Source organism: Aythya fuligula, chromosome 5, assembly GCF_009819795.1.
Source record: "Aythya fuligula isolate bAytFul2 chromosome 5, bAytFul2.pri, whole genome shotgun sequence".
Taxonomy (NCBI): Eukaryota; Metazoa; Chordata; class Aves; order Anseriformes; family Anatidae; genus Aythya; species Aythya fuligula.
Window position 1 is genome coordinate 44,440,902 of NC_045563.1, and position 23,811 is coordinate 44,464,712.

The 23,811-nt window shown below is 36.0% G+C and overlaps 1 protein-coding gene across 3 annotated transcripts in view; it reads left to right on the top strand.

Annotated features, from left to right (window-relative positions):
* Positions 1-23,811, top strand: part of AKAP6 (A-kinase anchoring protein 6) — a 269,691-nt gene that overhangs the window by 65,027 nt on the left and 180,853 nt on the right. For all 3 annotated transcript variants that reach the window (XM_032187818.1, XM_032187820.1, XM_032187819.1), the window contains exon 3: positions 20,070-20,321. In XM_032187818.1, coding sequence (XP_032043709.1) covers positions 20,070-20,321 — 252 coding nt within the window. The remainder of the gene's footprint in view (positions 1-20,069; positions 20,322-23,811) is intronic.

The window sequence follows — 23,811 nt, forward strand, 5'->3', positions numbered from 1 at the left end:
AAAAAATATGTTCATAACATGTTAAATTACCATAATAAGTTTTACAAAATAAAATGCTTGGTCATGCAATGGTAAAGCTGATATAGAGTCTTTAGGGAAGCATGTCTGCATTTATGTATATACTGATATTTATAAATATTTGTACTGATACTCCCTTGAAATATTAGATTTCTACCATGCTTTAGATGAAAAAAATATCTGCCTGATTGTGATGTTAATGGGAGACAGCGTGCAACTTAAAAATACCCCTGAACAGAGGGCCCCCTGTATAACCCGACAAGTTTCTTTAGAGGTTACAGAATTACAGTTTCTCCAGTTCTGCAGGGGCCACTAGAAAAAATGATATCTTCGTAGTTTTTACACACTATTTTTAAGTTGTTTACACAGCGTGAGTTAGCATGCTCCCCCCCCCAACTGAATACTTGATATAGTGTAGACCAGATAGACGCAACTGGACTTTTACTGAAGTCCAAAATGAACTGATAGCAAAATCAGGAGCAAGAACGAGTCATTTCAGTCCCACAAATCCACTGGACCACTGCTGTTGTCATCACCTCAATCCTCCCTGGCTGCCCCTAAGGCAAGCTCGTTCTCTTTAATAGCATTGTTCTTTAACTGTGTTGTTTACATTTGACAATTTATTTTAATCAAAATGGGCTTTTGTAGTAAGCATTATTACAAAACAAGTTTTCTGGGAGAAGTGCAGACATCAATATAGCAACATCCTGGTAATATAAAGTATTCCAGCATGATAAAATTTTAGCAGAAGAAATGCCCATACACATTAAGTAGACCATAATGGATTTTGTTTAACTTCCTTTGATAAGTTAATGACTGTCTAAATATCTTTCTAAATTTGGAAACATGCTAAACTCATCCTTTTATCCAAACGTTCTCGTGTTTTCCTTCACTGCCAAAAAAAAAAAAAAAAAAAAAAAAAAGGCGATAAAAAGAGATAAAATAAACAGCTTTTTTTTTGAGCTTCCAAGTTCAGCCCATATGAGCTGGCACATATCCTCAGAAATTTCGGCCCTCTGCCTTAAAAATATGTGAGCTTTCTCTATTTTTTTTCCTTCTGTGAAGTCCTATAAGAATTATTCACGCATAACATGTACAGCTGTGCACATCAAATGCTAGTAAGAAGCAATGTGAACTATAAAACAAAATAGTGTACTCATTTTCAGTGTGGGATGAATAAGGGACTGGCAGTCCGCTGAAGCAGTGATAAGACCAAGATTTTCATATGTTGCGTTTCCCCTAAGCTCTGTTTTCTTTCTCTTACCTTAGAACAATATGTGCATTCACATAACTGTGAAATAAAACTGTTTGGCCTTTTGTGCAGTTTCACTTCGTTGTAGCTCAGATGGACTGAAAGAGCAGCTGAATAACTTGATATTGAAAACTTAAAGGTCATGAATATTGGATGTACCAGCTGTTTCCATTAAAAAAATAAAAAAAATAAAAATGAATGATGTAATCCTATTGCCTAGAAATGTCTGGAATGTGACAATCAGTCAGTTGGAATAGGAGAGGGAAAACCAGTTTTAACCAGCCTTTCATTTCCTAGGAAAGACCATATTTAGAGTTTCGCATGATTAAATCCTTCAGGGCAAAAGCTGAAACTGTCATTTGTCTAGCTATTTATTCTCTGTGAAGTATTAGAAATGCAATTTAGACAAAGCATTCCTCTGCAGTAGCCTTACTCAGCTTTTGGTTTTTCAGGAGGGTGATGAAATGTTGTAACAGAAAAGTCTGGCTCCACTTAGCATCTTTCAATTACATTATATATCTCTGAATATGTCAAGTCATACTTTGTAATGGTAACACATTGAGGAATATTTAATACGATAATCGGCTTGAAAAGTGTGGGTGAGATCTGCAGCTTCACCTGTTTTCCGTGCACTCCTTTAGTAGAATAAAGAAGAATAAATAGGAAACCAGCATGTGCATCCTAAGCACCACTCTTAATTTCTTAGATTCTGAAAGAAAGAATTTGAAAATGTAGGGAGGAATAGATTAAACCTTCATTTTTTTGCTGTGTGCAGAAGGAAGATATGCTGTAACAAAGGGATACAGGGTAGATATGCAGAGAATAAAATGATTTAGTTTCTCAGTGATTCTCAGTTTAAATGCCAGCAATTAAAATGCCAAAGGCACTATTCACTGGTATTTTCTTAACAAAAAGGAGATTTTAAAGTCTGCTACTTCTCTGTGCCTCACATAGGTGCATTTGTTTGCATATTTTTTTCTGAAGACATTAAATAAATACAGATACATTCAATAGGACCAGCAGTTGGGACAGGTTTGTTTTCAAATTGATTTGAATTTTGCATTAAATTATGATGATGCTCAGACTGCAAAATCTGCCATGCTAGAACTTCTCTTTTGTTTGCTTTGGTTTATTTCTTGCTTGTTTTCCTCTTTTCATTTATGATGATTTAGGGGGTGCTCAGGGAAAATTTTGGTGAAATTATGAGCAAACTAGTAATAAAGAAAATATTAGTTAATGAAGTTTAAATTAAATTTGAATATGTCTGTTCTGGTATTTAGACTCGATTATATTATCTGAAATAATGTAATGATATACTCCACACATAGCTGCACATGTGTGAATCAGTAAAAGCCGAGTACAAAAGAGATTTTACTTTTGGTCTCTTGTATCCCACTTGAAAATCACAGAAACATATTGGGCTGTAAAACCCATTTTTTTGGGTCATGGGTGATGAGTTACATACATAAACTGTGTGTCATGGAGAGAAAGGCTATGCTGCTTTTGAGCACTTGACTTTTTCCAGGTAGGTGCTTCAGAAGTTTATTTACACAATTTTGATTTAAAATAAGATTTTTTCCCCCTTAAGATTTATATAAATGGAAAACTTGAAACAAAATATTCTCACACTCCTAACTCTATTCACCCGCCCGTGCTTCTTGATTGTCTGCAGCTCACGTGTATTTACAATCTCCTTTAGAAGAAATTTTTCTCTTAATGGTGTTCCTGCTTGTGGTGCTTTTAGAAAAGCTTGTCCTGTGTGCGTGCGCACAAGCTGGCTGACTATTATAGCTGTCATCTGGGACGGTCGGAGGAGCTGTTTGTCGTGGTTGCATCTGTGAGGTTAGATCTGCCACTATTGGAAGTATGAGAACGGGTGGGAGCAAGAAAGCTGATCCAGGAACAAAAAAGAAGAAAGGAGCGGGGGGAGGAATGGGAATGAACAGCAAATGAGGGTGTGGAGGTATGACTGAGCCTTTCGACATGACTTTGAAATAGTTAGACAGCTAGGGAATTTGGAAGGAATTCAGGGCAAATGGGGGGGAAGCTGAGGCCCTGTACAGAAGAGGGAGCCCTCTTCAAGAGAACTGAGGGGAAGGTAAGAGTCCAGTTGTAATAAGTTAAGCTCTCTAAGTGGTTTTCTCCTCCCATCCATAACATAATAAGTGATGCCTGCAAATGTGACCATTACCAAAGTAACAGTCTCTGTTTTGTAAGTGATGAATCACTCCATTGGGGAAGTTATAACTTCCTATTAATACATTTGTTCCAAGCAGATGATCTACCAGGTCCTAAAATAAATTCTAAACTTCCTAACATTAACCCAGTAAATATTTCCATCCTAGTCGAAGCTTAAAAATGAAAATCAGAATAAGCTGGGGGGCAGATATTTACTTTTACCCTGTGAATTAGAGGCTGGTTTGTCTCTGCGATCAGCTTTATGGGGTTACCAAGTGACCGATATCATACTGGATTCCTTCCTGTCATAATGCCACGAGCATTCTGCTGGAACTTAGGTCACTGCTTAAAATAACCTTGCTAATTGCAAGTCTACAAGTGTGGGATGAAATTTCAGTTAGCTGCCATACAGCAGAGCTGGATGCTGAGAAATCGCGACTGTAGCTCCGAACATGCAAGCAAAGAGCAGGCAGGCCTAAACTTGATCTGCACAGTCGCTCAGGTAGAGGCAGCAGATTATTTGCTATATTTCATGCAAAACAAAAGCTGTTGACTCGGCACTGAAGATGGATTGGGTTGCATATCATCTGTGGCTTACATGTCTGTCTTATAAACAGACCCTTTTTTTCTGAATTGCTGGTTGTGTGTAACTCCTTTAGCTGAGGAGAAGAAATGGGACAGTCATTTTTTTTGCAAAGCTGATACCTGAAAAATCTCCCTCCAGTATAAATGAGGTAAGACCACCATTAAAGTGAAAAGCTTTCCAAAACATAGGAAATATCTAAAGCAATAAACTATCCATTTGAATTTTTAATCAGTAAAGGCAATTTTTGTTTTTTAATCCATAGTTTTTCAAATTCTAAAGTATTGCATGACCTAAACGTATTTGGTTTGAAATAATGTTTCATTTCCTGTGCACTGTAAATCTAACATGTAAAATGGACATATCTTTTCCCCAATGGATGTAGATTTCTGAATGTTGAGAGAAGTGTTTGGTCTCTTTCACTCCTTGTACTACATAATGTAAACTTTCTGCAATTGCAGTCTTTTGTTTAAACAATTTAAGTCATTCACTTCTGAAAGGAAAAAGATGTTTGTTGTGTGTAAATGTTTTAATGTCATGTGTCCCTTGTGTCGATGGGGACTTTATAACTTTTTTTGTAGTTGAAACTTAATGCTCAGTCTTCTCTATTCCCTGAGACATTACTCAGCTAACTTTTATAGGTCATAGTATAATTAGAAATAGACACTGTATGATTATAATTACATTACTTTGATGAAAACTTTGACCTATATTGTGAAGAGTTGTGTTCAGTAAAGCTTCAGGAAACATACTGAAGATAGCATTAATAATAGAAAATATTTTGTCCCTACATCCATATTTTGTGATCTGTTAGAAACTCATTGAATTCTGTAGCTCTTCACAGGGAGACTGAATGTGATATATGAACAGCGGCCAATGAAGTATCCACTCTTGTTTAATACTGTTATAGTCCTTTAGGAGACCTTTTTCAAAATATTCTGTGAGCTGTAACTTTTCCGAAGGCCCTTTGTTTTATTCTTCTTCTCAGCTCACAAAGTTGCATGTGTGCAATGTCTGGAAGAATATGCTTAGACTGCTCAGAACTGTCTGTTCCCTTTGCATTCTTTTGAAATTGCATCTACAGGAAAAGTTCAGGAATTTTTGGTTAAACAAGGTGGTTTTCTTCAAAGATTTGCATTGGAATAAGATGATAAAGCCTTTTGACTTCCCTGAAGCAGAAGTTGGCAATGGATGGGCAATTGTTGACTGGTGTGTTGTTTTGTACAAAGTGCCAGAATAATGGGAAGCCAGTCATAGGTTATGGCAACTGTTTCAACTGCTGTTTGGGTAGAATTTCTCGCTCCTTTTAAAAGGTTTTAAGTTTTGCTGTTTTGCTGCCCATGGATCATTTACCAATTGCCCTTGATTAGACTTTGCTGGCTAAGGAAGTTACAACCTTGATCTCTATAATGGTAGTGCACACTGTCGTCTTCTCCTAAACATTGTTGGTGATAGTTTCAAGCAATGGAAAATTCTGCTACACCCAATGTACATAGCACTGGAAGTGTAGTAGTGGCTTTCTACATAAATGTTATTGCCCCGTTTCTTATCAGGTTCTGAATGCTTTTCAGATGTTTAAATGTATCATTAAAGTAGGAGTTAGAATCTATTCTGTTCCATACAGGAACTAGAAAGCTCTTTTTTTTTTTTTTTTTTTTTTTTTTCTTTCTTTCTTTCTTCCATGGTTATATCTATATAATCATTTTAGTTTGGGTCAAGAGTGATTACAAGCAATCTGCTATTTTTCTCCATTCTGATGTCTTGTGTTCATGCTGGAGAGCAGACTCACTGTGTGCAAGCTGCTTGTTACTGCTCAGTCGTTGCTGACTAAGTGCTTCTTTTCATCCTTTCTTTCCTCAATCTCTTTGTCTTCATTCATGTTTTATTTGTTGTTGTATCCGTAGTGATATTTACTTTTGCTTTTCATCATTTGGCACTTTCCTGTGCAAGTAGTTCTTACATGCAATGGATATGTAATTGCCTTGAATGTGTTAGATACACTCTTATCAAGTGTAGGATTTCCTTTCCCATATTTCTTGCATGTGTTGATAAGTAAAGAAACTTTCTCAGAAATTAATATATTTTTTCTGATTTTACTGTTTTTGCAGCATGTTTGTCTCAGAGACAAAACGTAAAAATTGGAGAGTCAAGTTCAGTTTTGATTATTACCTGGGTTTTAATTTAAGTCTGCATAATTTCTATAAATTCAAGTTGCAAATACCTTCAGGAGAGGTTTTTTGAATTGTTTTGATCTTCCAAATCCCATTTGATATTGTTTAAAATAATAATAATAATAATAATAATGAAAGATAAACAGAAATGGTAGATTTTAGAATTTCTTCACACTGACCTTCAAAAGAACGTATGGCTGATGTTTTGGGAAAGGGTTATTACAGTGAGCAATTTTGCCATCTTTAACGTTTGTGCTTCAATCTCAGGGTGAGATACTGTTCTGGTCATTAAGAATTATGGCTTCCTTCAGCCTTTTGCTAAGAAGCTAAACAGTCAATACGGGTTTTAGTACGTTTTCTTGCTGGAAGTTAGTTTATATTAATGGGTGAGAATGGTCATTATGTCCTACTTAAAATATTAGTGTTTGGTTAATATATTTTTGGAGGGCAGGATTTTGAATCATAGGCAGTATTAGAATTTTAAGAGTCCTGATATGCTGACAAGTTGTCTGCAAACTTGTTTTGATGACATTGTGTTATCAAGTTCTTGTAATGTGCTCCATGCACAGTTCTCCTATATATGTATATATAAAAATGTGTTTTTCAAAATGTTGTTAATATTAGGGAAACTAAAATAGCAAAATAGCAGAGATGTAGCTGTGAAGGCCAGCTTTTTTTTTTTTTTTTTTTTTTTTCCCCTTTTCTAAATCTCAGGTTATCTAAAAATAAATACTATAATTTACTTATTAGGTCCTTCCTACTTTGAAGAATAATAAACTAATGTTTCTTGTTGATGAGGGCATGGCTGTTGTTAATGATGACTTCTGGATATTGGACAAACTATGGAAATTTCATTCTTGAATGAATGGTGATCTTAAAGAGGAACATAGACAACTCTTGTGGTGCTTGACTATCTGTATCAGTGTTACCCTTAAGCTGCAGATGTGTTTTCATTATCAGTATGAGCTTGTTTGGTAGATGGCCTCAGTTGATATTTGCACAATCATATTTGCTAAATGGGAAAGATGTCCCAGAAGTGATATCCCTTTCACTACAATATTCTTACACTTACTAGAACAGTGGGTAGAAGGCCAAGGTGTAAAGGTTTCAAAGTCATCATACTATGTCTGGGTTTTGCCATAACCTTTCCATTTCAATCCTCCTGATTTCAGAAAATGGGAAGTTGACTGATAGCTGGAGGCAAAGTTCCTCATAATTTTAACAAGAATAGGACTTGAACATAAACTAGGATTTAGTATAAGATGATTGATATTAATTTTTCTGATTCAGCTGGATGGATAATTGCTATATCCCATATATTAATTTGTTTGAAATTAAGGGTAGTCTAGAGAAATAAAAGTAACTAATTACCAAAGTCAATAAAATAACTTTGAAGTGATTACATTCTGATTTTCTTGTTTCATTTTATTTCAGAGCGCAAACTTTAAATGTTCTATATTGTAAATTAACAAAGCACAAGTGTAGAGAGACATTTACAGTAGGACTTCCTTCTTATCAGAACTAATTCCACGTGCTTCTTGATTTACTTCTTTGTATATACTTCAGGCTGCCATAATCTAAGGGTCCTATGCCATTGTTTGTGAATCGTATTATCTGAGAGAGAGAAGACTTGGCGTGGCGTAAATTCAGGATTCATTAAGGCTAAATTGATTAAAACTATTTTTGCAGAAAATGTAAATATATACAAGTGAATAAAACAAAAATTGCATTTAAAGCTTGAAGTCACTTAGGTTCATTAACTTCCACACAGACAAGTTCAGCTACTGAATTTCAAAGGGATAGTTTACAGGTCCAGACATGTAAACAGCCTTTCTTTTTCTCATTGCTGCTGCTTGGAGGTAAGAGCTACAGTCTAGACAAAGACAGTTAAGACAGTTTATAACTTATCTCTGCATAGAGATCAAAATGAAATGACATATAAAGAAATGCAAGGCTGCTGGTAGATAAAACTGTTCTTTTCTTCCTCAGCATAACAATTTGTCTCAACCACAAACACGGGTCATGCTGACTTGCTTAGAGATGTGGATGATGCTGACTGTGAAGTGCTTTATAAATCAAGGATCCTATTCCGGGTAGCAACATGTAATAAAAATATTTTTTTATACATACTGTGTATACGTAAAAACGAATAAATATTTAAAAAGTACTGTTCATTTACTGCTTCTTTCAAGGCACTTCAGTCCTACTCTGTAATGCGCAAGTGTACTTTCTCAAGAAGCATGAACATCTTAACAGCCATTAGGCCTGCCAGTGGTTTACACCAGGAAGTTTTCTTGTAAAACTAAAACTGGCACTTTTAGGAGAATTATCCTGCTAGAGCACAAATTGACTTCCTGGAATTACTGCATTGGAGTAACCTATGTACGAGCATAGCACAAACTATACAGTCTTGTAACCTGTTTCAAAATTTAAGTACTTCTAACAGCAATGTTTTGTCCGATTTTTAAATAAAATATTTAGTTCTTGATACAGTATTAAAATACTAACCTCTAGTACTCTGAATCTTATAAATAGTCTGAACAAACATCCATTATTAATGATATTGAGTTTTAGATTCTGATTTAATTGGAAATACATGCTTCATTGTGTCTATTTTTATTGGATTATGTTAGAAATATTTTTGTTAAAGGACTGCAGATATGGTATAAAATGAGTTTTGGTCATTTGATATTTATACAATATTCTGCTATTTACATCTAATCAAAACTTCAAGATTTGTATGGTTTATTTTGTTTGAAAAGAAGCACACAAATCTTTAAATACAAATCTTTACTAACCACAAGCTACCTGTGGGATGCCAATGAGATTTGGAATCGATCAACTAAATCAGATAATAAAAACTACCAGATAACATATGTTAATTGCTTTTATATACAAAATCTACGATAAGCATTTCAATACTTGCCTAAAACCAATTAAAGTAGTTCGGATAGTTCACACATGTTACAATCGTACCTATCCCATAACTTCAGGTTTCCAGTTTAATCTCCACTATATTCTTTCTCAAAAACACCTTTAAAAACCTACCATATTTTTCCCTTTGTAGTCTTAGGTCAGGGTTTTTGTTTAGTTTTTGCCTTTATTACATTTGAGGCAAAGAAACACAAGAACATTCTCTGTGCGTACATGACCTATATTGTACCATTTGCACACTAATGAGTAATAATTCCTAATGTGTTTTCTAATTAGTAATCATAGTACAGGGTTTGAGTTAGAACATTGTTCGAAGTACATCAAAAAATTCTTTGTGCACTTTAAGTCAAATCAGAATAAAAATAATAGTAAATTGTACATTTTAGATGTCCTCAAGGTTCAGTCTGCTCTCCTTTTGTCTTTTTTCCTAGAACTTGCTTTTTTATTTCTTCATTTACTTAAGACTTCAAGTTTGTAAAATAATAACTTGTGCTTTGTTCCAGTCTTTCAAAATGTTCTTCCTGGATGTAGTAAACACATTTATTTATTTATTTTTATTCTATTGTACTTAAAAAAAAAAAAAAAAAAAAAAAAAAAGAAAAAAAGCACTGATATATGTGTATATATATATATATATATATATACACGCACATATATCTATTCTAACCTTGATTGTTGTAATAGAGAGTGAGTGATACCCAGGGTGAAATAGTCCTCCTGGTACACTGGGTAGGTGGTAGCTGTTTCAGACTACTGGAAGTGCATCCACACACTTGGAGTGCTTTGTACTTGTCACTAACTCATTGGAGGATCTGCAAGAGCTTTCCAGCTGACTTGAACACTTGGCATTCTGAAGAGAGGGCAGGAAGGTCATTTCCATGTGAGCAGCCTGCAGTACAGTCTGTAAGATTATACGATCTTTCCATGTTTCTGAAACAGCAAAAAAAAAAAAAAAAATCTGTGATCCCCATAAGGGTTCATAGATAAGGGTTGGCTCTTAATGAACAACCTAAAAGGGAGCAACAGTATTAATAAAGTAAAATCTGCCCAAAGACAGGAGTTGTGTCCTTTTTGTTGTCCTCAACAATGACTGTTGGAAAAGAACTTCAAATTCAAAAACACGTTACAGAAGCTATTGGAGTTTGAGTTGCACTGCGATAGCCCTTATCTTGCAAACTTCCTGCCATGCTATGAATTTTCATTATAGAAAACTTGGCAGCTCTTCACTTTTGACTTGTTCCAGAAAAGAGCTGTCACCATATTAAGGGTTTGACAAGAGAATGGCAAGTCTTACTGTCTTTTCTCAAATGCTTTTGGAGCCACCGAGCCTTAGAGTGAACGAGGTTAGCATTCTTTGGCTTGAGGAAGTCAAAATGTTTTGATTAAAATTTTTCGCTTGTGTTCTGCATGTTTGTACAGAAGGACTGGTTTATTTTTCCTGTGTGAACTTGCAGATCCTTTCATTTATTTTGATGCATTTCACATTTCAGTAGTTTGTTGGTGCCTAAAACATTTTGTGCTATTTGTGGGATTATGCTTTGTTATTTGAAACTTAATTATTTCAAGAATGAAATTTCTGTATTTCACCAAGAGATGTTTCTCTTTTGTCTCAAATGGGAATTTCTCTTTAGGACACTGAAGGTCCTAATTAAGTTTAGGAGGAACAGGAATCTTTCTGAAAAAGGCTATAAACTGGAAACTGAAAATATCTTAAGAGAATGGCACTTATTTATTTTCTTATATGAACAATATAAAGAGATTTGTTTATCAGAAAATAAAGCTTAAACAACAAACATTTTAGGGCCCTGCAGAAACCTTGAAGACTTCTAGAAATTGGCTTGTTCCATGTTGAGGGTAATTCCAAATATTCAAATGAAAAATGAGGAGAGAATAAGAACAGGATATATTTAAAGCTGAGTTGTCAGAGTAACAGGCTAGCTGCATAAAGCTTTGAAAACTTGGTGTTTTCAAAAGGATAACCATTTCACCGGAAAATTACTGAACTATTAGTGCATTAACTTTGATTTCTGCTAGTTATTTACAGTTATCTGCAGATCAAATGATAAAAGTTCTGATCAATAGAAGCGGTCTTCTCTCTGCTTCTTCACACAGCTGATGTGATTATTTACCATATTCAAGTTCGGTATGTATTCTATGAAATGACAGGAAAACAACAACAACAACATCAACAACAAAAACAAACCAAAAACAAAGCAAAACAAAACAAAAAAAAAAAAAACGAATAACTGTCTGGCCTCAGCCAGGCTGCTATGAGGCAGTCGTAGCTATTGCACAGTGTACATGGCTACCATGAGTAAGATGCCCTTTGATTTGCATATTCAGTTTTCAAGTGCAATTTTCACGGTAATTTGAACCTGTTTGAATTTTTTTTTTTTTAACTTTCACTTAGTATATATGGCTTGAAGAATGCAAGGAAATGCTCAGCAAAAAGAATTAAAACAGAATGAATAAAGGTAGTCACGTATGAGAGCTGCAAGACATACTCTGCGTATTTCCACTATTGCAGAAAAAGTACACACTTGTGTGAAGAGATTTATAAGGTATTTGAAGGATGTATTAAGAAGTCTTCGCTTTCCCATTTCAGTAGATATGAATATATATGACAAGTGCACTTAGTATAAAGCTACCTCATCATTTTTTTTTCTCATTTATTTGTCGTCTTAAATGATCAGTGCAAGATAAAAAGGCATATATTATTAGCGAAATCTGATGAGTAGGCATTTGGAAAATGCTTACTGTTTCTCAAAACTTGCCTCTACTACCAGTTGCTTGACTAGATTTTCATAAAGGCTGATTTTTTTTTTTTTTTTTCCTTTTTTTTCCCCTTCCCCAGCGGTAACTACTGTCTGTCTTCTTGCAGGAAAAACTGCTCTAGAGTAGCTGTGCCAGACTGTCTTGCAGCATGCAGTACAAAAACAGATTTCAGTAAGCACCTTTTCAGGTTTCAGATTTCAATAGCCACCTTTTATACCAATTTTCTAAACATTTCTACACACTATTAAAAAAAAAAAAAAAGAAAAGAAAGTTTAGCCACTAAAAATCAGTATGCTCTACTTGCTTGAAGTAAGATAAGTTGTATATTAGTCATCGAAGATATATTGTACAGTGATAACTTCAATGGAGATAGAGTCTCTGATTATTTTGATCTTGGCTAATTATGAGGTGCGCACAAATATGTCTTATTCTGAAGGTTTCAAATGGTTTGCTGGCCATAACTTTAGGGACATTACACAGTGGAAACAGTGGAAATTCAATAATGTAAAAGCATTATTGGGTTACAGATGTCACATCACCTTCCATGTCAAATTATTTGTCATATTCAGTTAATATGTTTGGTCTCTTACACAAATGAAATTCATGCATCAATTTTACAAATGTCAGGAACATCCTGGAAATGTCTATCCCAGATTTATTACGTGCTACTCTTTCAGAAGTTCTCAGAGGTCTTTCATTTTACTGCTGTAAACTTTTGATATAGTTCTCTAGTTCCATCGTGTCCCATGCCTTATGGCTGTATTTTTGTGCATCAGCTCTCTGAAGCTTGATGGGCCGATCAATGCCTTATATTTAAGAATCTGGCCTGTGGTGAAGGCTGTGACCAAAAAGTCTTTTTAAACCAAAGCTTAATAGGGGAATAAATGTTTGAATGCAGTCTATCTCCTCTGCAGCCAACCCCTCCTGCAGTAAAGGTACAGGCTAGCCTAGGTTTTTCATCACTGCAGCTGCTCCTGGAAGTTAGCTGGAATATCTTCCAGCAGCAACTGCCCTCCTCGACAAAAGAATCCTTTTGCTTCTTCACAGTGTGTTCGAACCCTTAGCCCCAGCAGTGGCCCATATGGCAACACAAATGCAAGCTGCTGGAATCCTGAGACAGGAGCTTCACAATTACTGTTTCAGGCATTGTTATTTAGCAGCCTGAAGTGCTTAGTGGGTGATATCACATCTTCCCTTCTTCCTGTCATTTTCTTTGCAGACCAATAGTAGACTGTTATATTTGCACAATAAACATCCTAATAACACGTGGTGCATAAGCTACTAATGAATTATTACAGAACAGTTCCATGTCTGTTACAATCCAGGAAAACCATTACTATTTTATCAGTTCTGTCAAAGAACCATTGATTTGACATCTATTTCACGTTATTTTGAAACACGGGGATATGAGAATGTAACTCAGTTGAATCTGGAGATGACAGACTACTGTAGAAACGTACCTGCTTAGAGGTCACTGGACTAGATAATTATTTTGAAAACTTTTTTGAGCATTTTATAGTAGTAAAGTTTGCACAACAGAAAATGGATCAAGTGTATCAAGGTAGGCAGGCAGGCACCTGCAATACCTGATAATTTATGTTGAAGAAATCAGTTTAAAAACAGAACTCTTTAAGGGGGGAGGGGGAGGAGGAGGCACAAGATTTTTCTGCAATGAAAAGACATCTTCCAAACTATTAGCTTTGCCATATTTCAGCAAGTTTGAGAATTTTAGCAAAAGTACTTTTGCTAAAATTATACTACTTACTGGAATTTTGAAATGATGAAATTGTCTCTCACTTATTATGACAGTAAAGTAAAAGACAAATGGGAAAGAGAATAATGTCAGAAAAAAAAAAAAAGGCACACCAGAGAAAGTTACTTTCAGTAGTAGATAAATTATGAGAGTGAAGAAACTTACTTTGAGGACCACTATGTTTTCAAGCTGCCAGAGGCACGGTCAATGATCTAGTGATCTTGGAGCCCCCTGGTAGCTCTTGCATTCTTCACCCAGTAAATTGTATTCATTTCCCCTAGCCCCTGAATGCTGCAGTGACACCAGCTACCATGCTTAAGAACTTCAACTATCTGGCTTAGAACTTGCAGTGGGTCTAGAGTGGCAGTTGTTTTTGCTTGGTCAAACTCTGGATTTGTCATGCACGGCTATTTCCTTTGATTTAATCATATACTTAAAAACATCTGCAAAAAAGTCCAAATCATGTTTGCTCTTAAGGTTTCAATAATAAAGCAAATTAGAAGAAAACAATTTTATACTTATTAGAAAACCACTTGGACGTATAAGCAGGTAGACATGAAAAAAACTTTCTTGTTGTGAAAAGAGTATATTTTAAAGGAAAAATAACTTACTGAAAGCTATAAATTCTATTTGTTTAGCCATGAAAACTCTTTTGTGTTCTTTATATATGCATATAAAATCCTGCAGAGTGAGTTTAATTCATAATTTGCAAGTACATTAAAAAAAGAAATGTAAAAATTCTTTGGCAGATTTATTTTTTTTTCTGAAGGAAAACATTTGTACATTCTGATCAGAAATTGTCTTTCGAGGAATTAAAATGAACTTAAAAGGAAAGACCAAGTAAATAGACATTTTCTTAAATCATAATTTTTGTTCTGTATGTACAGTAGTTGTAAGACTGAATGGCAATCTGTTTTTTCTACTGAGGTCTTACTGTGAGATCAAAGGGAAGAAATTGTGTGCATAGGTTCTCTGTTGCTGATATTAACTCTAAAGCAACATATTTGTAATCTTTCATCTTTCTGTAGTTTCATGTGTGTTGTAACAAAATTTCTTGAAGAGCAGAGAATTTTTTTTTCCCAGTTAACATCAAAGCTTAGCTTTCATCAACTCTGGAGGGTTTGTTTATGCACTTTTTCTTTGTCTACTGCAATGTTTGCAGTTGAGGCTATTTTAGTTGACGTGGAGAGCTATGAGCTAGCTGATGGATTCAACAGCTGCAAGTTCCATGATCAGCTGTCTGGAAGACTGAGTGAAGTGGGCAGTTGGCAGCCAAATGGATGCAGCCCCTGTAGCATAAGAAATTCCACAGTCCATGCTACAGGATAGTTCACGAAGGATGACAAAACTTTTACTGTAACACCACTCTGATGTAGTGCAGAAATAAAAATACTGAGTGGATGTTTGAGATCAATGATTGCAAAAAGTCCTTTTGGAAATAGTGATTTCTAAAATTCAGGCTATAACAGCTCTTAAAATAAAACTACCTATTGATAAAATAGATAAGAATTTCTATGCTTTTATTTGTAGGCTATGTATCACTGCACTTGATGTAGAGCTATGTGTATTTAGAGAGAGATGCTAGCAGATAAAACTTTTTTTACTTAGAAGTATATGGTTTATTTTATCTATCTACCACTTCTGGTAATAGCCACTGGCAATCTTTACAGCATTTCAGTAGTGTCTTATGAAACTGCTCTTCTTTGTTTGTAAATACAAAGTGTAATAAGGACACATGACAATTATTATTATTATTATTTTAAATGCTAAATCACCTACAAGGAGTTAGAAAGAATGAGGACAATAAGGCCACATTGTACCAGGTCTTAATTTTGAGCCTCAATCAAATCAGGGACTTACAACAGGTACATTATCGCTTATGTACAGGTGAGTGTCCGTGACAGTATGAGGCCACCGTTGCATTCAGTCTGATACAGACTTGTGCAGCTAACTGGGTGTAAGGTGTGGAGGGGATGAAGCACCTTTTGCTGTGCAAAAAATTATAGCAGAACACCATCACTGCAAAACTGAACTAACAGTATCTGAAAAGGATGTCCCTTGGCAATGAATGAGCAGTGTGGTCTGTAATAGTTGTATACCAGTTGTTTGAGACAAAGGACTTCTAATAACCTTTCATTTTTATTTTCAAGTTTACCATCTGTTGCAAGATTTTTCTTTATCACAGTCAGAATTTCTCTGAAGCATTGTTTTTCCCCCACAGTTTTAGTAAGTTGCACTGGCTTCTTACTCATCTTAAAAAAATTCCTGCCATGAGCATCTCTACTTTTCAAAAGTGCCACTGTTGAACACAAGGCTTGAATAAAGTCTGAAAACATCTTTCCTCCTGCAGTTTTAACAGGAAAGACACTGCCCTTGAATTCTCTTGAAAGCAAATGACTTACTTCTGCTCTTAGTGGAATTACTGGTGACATTTCCATTCAGTATTTAAACTACATTCACTATTAAAGAAAAATATTCAATTCATAGCTGTGCTAGATTACATTTTTCTGAATTACATGCAAATCTAAATACCACATACAGTAGTAAGAAAGTGTACTAGGTATTACCAACTAGATTTGAGATTGTTTCTGTGCAATATGCTATTTTTTGCCAGGCAAGTATAAAGAAAAGGCACGTAAATAAGCTGCAGACTTACTAATACTTTTCTGCTAAGGACTAAGTAGCAGTAAGCAGTAAGGACTAAGTAGCAGTAGCAGTATGGCAGAAGTCATCATTTTTCATAATCATTTTCTATTGACAAAGGGCTGATGTGAGCCTTATATAACTATTCCTCTGTCCTTTGTTCAGCCTTCACCTTCCGTCATTATATGACAGTTACAAAACACGGAAAGGGGGATAGCAACAGGAGACTAATTTTCCAGATCTTGTGCAAGATGGAGTTCCAGACCCAGTTTTCATCCATTTTATCCAAGAACCCGGTCTCCAGTGAAATGAAATCCAGTTCATGTGAAAATGGCCACAGATTCATCTGAAACTGAAGGGTCACTCACAAAAAAAATGTGGTGTGATGTGGGAACTGGAAATTATGGCTCCTGAGATTCTATTCCAGAAATGCCTAATAGTCTGGCCAAGTATATGGCCAAGTACTGTGTGTGCAGGGGCTGCAGGTCTACCAGTAGCTGTCACACAAGGGGTTAATGTGTTCAGTAAGACTGTTGTATTGATGCTGCCCATCTGTAAGCGTGCGGTCAATCCAGGCAGTTCTTGCTAGTCTTCAGACTTGGAGTGTGTGTGCAGGTGGACTGCACAGCAAATACAAAATGGGCAATGTGACCTGGACATATTTGACTTGTGCATGCATTGTAGATATTTGTCCAGGACTTCTGGACATTGAGTATCTGGAGCTATTAATAGGGGAGTTAAATCCCTTTAAATTGATGCCTGGCCCTGCTGCAAATTAAGTCAAACTTCCTGACTTGTTCGATCAGATTTTCATCTAATAGAAAGAAAAGAAAAAAAAAAAAAAAAACAAACACAAGGTAGAAAACGTGTCATGTCAATGTATTTGTCAGGAAAGGAAAATGTCCTTTATATTCTCCCATGAAAGTAAAGACAAGGCTACAGTGACAGAAGTTCAGTACTGTGCTAATTCCAGGGCTGGGAGGGAAAAGTTGCAAAATGGAGCTCAAATGGGTTTAGAAAAGTTGTGCAGGGACTTGATTTCCTTCTGGGCTTATCCAGCCGCTCAGAAAATAGCGTCCTAAATCCTTTAAAGAGCTGGCACTTTGTTTCACTGTGACTGAGATGGTAGTCTTACATTTTAAGATCATGCTCTGCATTATAGACTTCTGCCAGAGTACGTGACCTCTACTTGGATATCAACGACTCCAGCCTTAGGTTCTCCGTGTTACTGAACCTGTCATGACAGGTTAATTATCTTGTTAGTACATAAAGGATTTGGCTGCTGTAATGTTCTTAGTGGGCTGTAAAGTACTTTGGAGTTTGATTGTTGAGGCAAATGTGCAATTTATAACAAGCTGTGTAAAAATTAACAGAATATGCCCTTGAATTTATGCTTCTTTCACGCCTTCAGTGGTGTTGGCATTTCCATTTTGGGACAACTTTTTCTGTGTTGCTGTGGGAAGTTTGTCTGCTTCTGAAACTTGAGATGCTGTTGAAGCTACAGTAACAGCAACTCTTGGGAAAACTAGTTTGAAGTATGGCACTGAACTCTTGATTCACAGTATTACCTAGATTCATTAGTCAATATTTTTTGTACATTATTTGACAATTGGCAGGAGATACTTGCTCCTTGTTAGAGGACCTCCATGTTAAAACTCTTTGAGAATCCTGCTGGAAGTTGAATTCAGCACATGGCTATGAGCTTTAGAAGATAATGACAACTTATTTTGCAGGTTGGCATAACCACATGAGTAGTCCAGCTGAAGATATATGAAATACATTTATACAAATTGAGTCTAATTTATAAACTTAGCTATTGTGCAGCATCCTGTCACTGAAACTGGAAATTAAACTGCTTTATGACCAGAAGGAAAAGACATGAACATCATTAGGGAATTGAATGCAAATTCAGTCAAACTAAATTGCTTACAATGTTCTTTAAAATATTTGAAACAACATAGTAATAGAGCTGTATTTTCCAGTAATGTTACAGTTGTGGTTCAATAAATGTATAATAATCTTTTAGAAAGTTTGGAGAAGGTTTTACTGAGAGTTTTAGCTGTGTCTGTGTGTTTGTAGAATAGGTTTAGTGCACTGATCTGGTAACTCTCAAGTCAATTTGCCTACCTGGTGGTGTGTGACTATTTGAAGCTGTAAGCACTTGGAGCCCTGAGCATTGCCGGGTGAAGCTGTGCACTTTGTACTTGCAAATACAGCAGCTGGTATTCAAAATACAGCAGCTGGTTGTTATGACCACTTGGTCGTGACTGAAGAAGGAGATAATGGCTCCTTCTCAAGGCACCCCTAAATGAGCAGAGTTTTAACTCTGCTCATTGAAACTCCAGTGTTTCTGGGCTCTCCTCTGGCATTTCTGGGAGCTACTCCTGCAAGAGACTTGATGTAACTGTCAGGGCTTTATTAAAATGAGTTAAATGCTGATATTAAAATGCTCATATTACTCAAACATAATAGTTTCTTTGGGGCTAATAATCTCCAATTTGTTGTATTAAATTTATTTCTTAATACTAACTTCAAATTTGATTTTAGTTTAATTTACGTACAAACAACTGCACGTTCAATAATTTGGCTTTACTTTCAGACTGAAGATGTCAGATCTGAGCTGATAAAAATTACTGTACTGTATTATTAACTTAGAAGGAATTGGCTTCACTGAATATCTTGTTACTCTCATGCTGTACAAAATGATGAGTATCATCAGAAACACAAACTTTTATTGTAATTTTTTGATAGTATTGTTTTGATGGAAAACAAATTTGAAATGGATCAAAATGATATCACTTATTCTTAATTACTATTGGTGTTATGTATGTATATGCTATCTTTTACTGGTCTCTTGTACTATGTTTTTTACTATTTTAATTATGTTTCCTTACTTGCTTATAGCATGCTTTTTACACAGCTTTCCAACTGAATTGTTATAGTGTTGGTCACTCAGGAGTGTCTACCTAAATATTCTTTAAAGTCTTGTATTAGTTGAATTTATCCTTTCACAATTAAGAGCAGACTGTGGCTGTAAAGATTTTACACTGTACGCAGCACAGTTTGGAAATCTGGGACCTTAACTGTTAAATTTGGAGGATACAGTCCCATCCAAATCTTTATTTTATAACCTTGTAACTTAAATTTTCTTTCTGCTTTCTCGACACAACTGTTCACAGCTTCTGTCCTCTCTGCCTTTCACCTCCTCTGCCCATTTCTTCTGCTCAGTTCTGACTCCAGAACAAATCTATGCAAAAGTTAGTGAGCTCTCATTGCAGCTATCAGAAATAGCTTATCCCCATTGAGTCCATTCCAGACTTTTGCCCTACTTGGCTATGGAGGCTGGTTTTAAAGGGAAATTCTGTCCAAAATAATTTCGTTGATGGAGGCACAGGTCAAATTCTTTACATTTTAACTGGAGGAGTGAAAAAAAACAAAAGGGAGAGAGAGGCTGGTTGTGGCAATCTTACCACTTTCACTCCTCTTGCTTGTCTTCTAGGATGTCACTTTACAGTGTTCTTTTTCTGCTTCTGATTCATGTGGTCTTGTTGTGCCATCCTCCCGTACTCTGTATGCCGTGCTTACTGAGTCAAACAGGACAGCTGCTGGGAAAAAAGAGGGAATGCTGGGTGTATTAATTGCATTACCTTTCCTCTCTGAAATAAGCTATTTTGCATTTAATAAAAAGTGGTTGACAAGTAGAGCTGATCCAGGGAAGGACTATGCCTGTAGCTTAATACCTACTTTATTTTTCTATTACAGGATATTTGTGAAGATATATCTGATCACGTTGAACAAATTCATGCTCTACTAGAGACTGAGTTTTCCCTGAAGCTTCTCTCTTATTCTGTCAATGTGATAGTCGATATCCATACAGTGCAACTACTCTGGCACCAGCTACGTGTTTCTGTTCTGGTTCTGAGAGAGCGTATCCTTCAGGGGCTACAAGACGCCAATGGAAACTACACCAGGCAGACTGATATTCTGCAAGCATTTTCTGAGGAGACAAAGGAGGTACAGTAACTAAATTCAGCATTTTTGAGAATTTCATCTGTATTTGAAGCAGCTTGTCCCTGTTGTGCATTTAAAACTGCTAGGATGACAATTTTAAGGATGGCTGACTTGACATCTAGGTATTTGGTACTAATTTTGTAAGAGCATGTCTTCACTATCTTCAGTTGATATCTGTTCTCACTGAACCAAGTTAAAGGAAGTACCAGTATAAGGCCGCTTTCAGAAATATTATGTTAATGGCAAACAGTGTTATCTCCTGGTTGAAATATTTTTCATAAAGGAATGAAAACGTTTACAGAGGGGCATCTCGTCCAAAGTCCATGGTCTGTTCACTCCTGAATTGAAGGTTCACATCCAATTTAAAACCCAGTTTTTACATGCAATGAATTCTTTAATGAAAAGCTTGGGCGTTTCCCTTCTTACATACAGAGACTTGTACAATGTTTTCCAAAACTTGTCAGGCGGGGTCAATACTGCTTTAAAGCTGAGGACATGGACTTTTATTTGTTTGAGTGGTTGTTCTGCAATATGTTTCTAAACAATCATACATTTTGCCTGAAACAATTATGCATGCATCATGCTTTTTTCCCTCTAATGGAATGTTGAATCCACACACATGTAAATGGTTTCTAAGTCTGGATTCATTTAGCTAAAGTACGTTTTCCTTTGAACACATTATTACTGAATTAGTTTAATTAGAGGAACACTGCTGGCCCAATTTTTAAAAGTGAAAGAAGATGCACATTTTTAATAGTGGGGATAATTAGTGGTTAACAGAAAATACCTCAGCATTTAGAGGATTTTTCATTCACTGAAAGTCCTAAGATTAGGATAAAATGCTTCTGTTAGGATTAAAAGCATTTACAGAAAGAGACATCTAGATCAGTGCAGTCAGATTCTGTGACCTGTGTTACAGAGGTAGTCATAAGTCCCCTAAAGATGTCTTTCATTTCAGATCTCCCAAGTTTAAAGAGAACATACGTATGTTTCTACTCCCTGATGAGTTTTATATGTGCTTTTGCTACACCAGAGTGGGTGGTCCTGAAATCAATACTTAGATATGCCCAGGCCCACCTTCCGCACCCCCTCTTCCTGATGTATACATACCTGGTGCTTCAGATTCAGTTTCTGCTTTGCTGTTGTTCGTAAACCTTCTCTGGCAAGTCTGAAGGAAATCCATGCTTGTTGGAACATCTGGAGTGGTGAATTAGGGTGCAGTCATTATTTTATGGCATGAGCATGGTCCATGATCCAGATACCAAAGAAAAAAAAAAAAAAGAGAGAATGTCCCATATGGATCTGATTATACCTGCTATAAAAAGCATCCCTCCCAAAAAGGGGAGGACTGACTTGTGAAGGTTGGATTATTTTTCATTGGGGGAAAAAAATGTTGCCAGATAGGCTTATATGGTAATAAAAAAGACAATACATCCTATCACAATTCTTTAATTACTCCCAACTAAGGCATAAAAAATATGTAGTAAAATTAATGGTTAGCAATAGCAGGGGCACAATATTAATATGAAGTTTCTATTCTAATGCTTGTATAGGTTCACAAAAACTGCTCTGTAGGTTTTAACCTGCTGGTATTCATTCAAGCTTTTCATCAGGTATAATAGTAGTGGCTTTCTTTGACTGAAATATATAAATACAAGATAATGTAGAGAAAATTGTATCTGCTGTCATTTACCTCCATTATTTATTTATTTATTGTGTTTCCCCTGTATCCTTCCCCAGCTAGGACTACGTTGTAGGACCAATTGCCTCACGATACAAGTAGCATATCTATTAGGCATTTTCAGGCATATGTGGATAGTGAAACTGCTTGAGCAAAACTAGAAACCTTTGCCCATACAAACAACACTTCCTTACAAAAACATTTTCCTACTTTTCAGTTCTTGGGGAATATGAACAGGGAATGAAAGCTTATTTTTTCTCCTAGAAGACCTGGAAGTTTCCAGGTTTGTAGTTAATAGAAGTATATTTTCACACAAAGCGAAGACTTTTATTTTGGAATTTACTGCCTTAGGACACTTAGAGATGGAAAGTGTAGATGTGCTCAAAAATAAATGTAAAAACTAAGAAAAGATAAGAAAATGATATTCTCTGGAAAAGAAAATCCTTATACTACTCATTGGCAGCAGCTGGGGTGCAGGTAGATACGTGGAAGGGTCATATAGGCACACCCATATCTCTCAGCTCAGCAGAAAATGTCTGGAACTGCTGCAGACACAGGATACTGGGCTAGATGGAAATGTGATCCAATCCAGTAGAGCAAATGTTATGCTTTTCTGTAGTCCACAAACCTGCCATTTCACAAAATGTTTGGCTCGCTCCGTAAGTCAGCTGTCTTCAGCGTGGCTCTGACTGCCAACATTAACAGAGGAGTTCCATGGAAGTGACTTGCCAAGGTTTCTTTCGTGCTCACTAAGACAATCACATCTAGTTGGTATTCACTGCTCCCTCGGTTCATGGAGCCCGTAGCCAGTCATTCGGGCAGGCAGCAGTCCTGCTGGGGCTTTGTTTACACTGTAGCTGTGACAAGCACAAATGGGCACAAGCTAGCTTCAACGTAATCAACAGGGATAATACTTGTAAAGCAGCTACCAAAGTGTGGAAGTATGTAGCACGGGCTGTACTGTCTTGCTTAGGAACCCAAGTAATTAGCTGGGCAGATAGTAAGTGTGCTTTTGGCTATCTCAGCAGTGCCATACAGAATTGGGTGCTGCAGGAAGAGGCACGCAAGGTTTCGTGGCTTGGAGGAAATAGAATAGGAACCAGTGAGGCAGCCAGCCATGATGGATATACTTAAATAACTTTTAAAATAAGAACTTCAGAGTTAATATTTTGAAGGATGTTTTTCTCCTTTAGGACTTACCCAAAGGTAGATAAGAAGGAAAGAAAAACTAGGTCTGTGCAGCCTGAGTTCTGTCTAGCTTAACCTAACCTGTGAGCTTTATTCCACAACTGATAAAGAGAGGAAATATGGAAAGGACCAGTATAAGCTTAATATATAATATAATATACAATGAATCCTAATGTTCTCTAACAGATGGTAAATTCAGAGTAGAAACAACCTTACAAATCAATTTAGCTTATTTGAAAGAGTCAAAAAATGCAGAATTGTGCTGGTTTAAATATAAATACAAGAATACAAGAAGGTGTTGGAAATACAACCCAAAGAGTTTTACAGCTTTTTTTTTTTTTTAATGGTATTTTAAAGTATTTACAGAATTTTACAATATCGCTATGTGTGAACAGGCAGATTTTTTGAAGTAAGGCATTCCTATTGGTAGTTGTGTAAATAATTAAATATATTATTTTCCTGAAATAAAAATAATGTTAATACTGGTGTTAAATAACGCTCCTCTGAAGTACCCATTTAAGAGGCTGCCTAGGAAATGACCGAGCAAGATGGTTTAATGCATCTGATTGTAAATTTTATTAATGTTAATAAACACTGTTTTAAGAGATGAGGGAATGGAGCTCA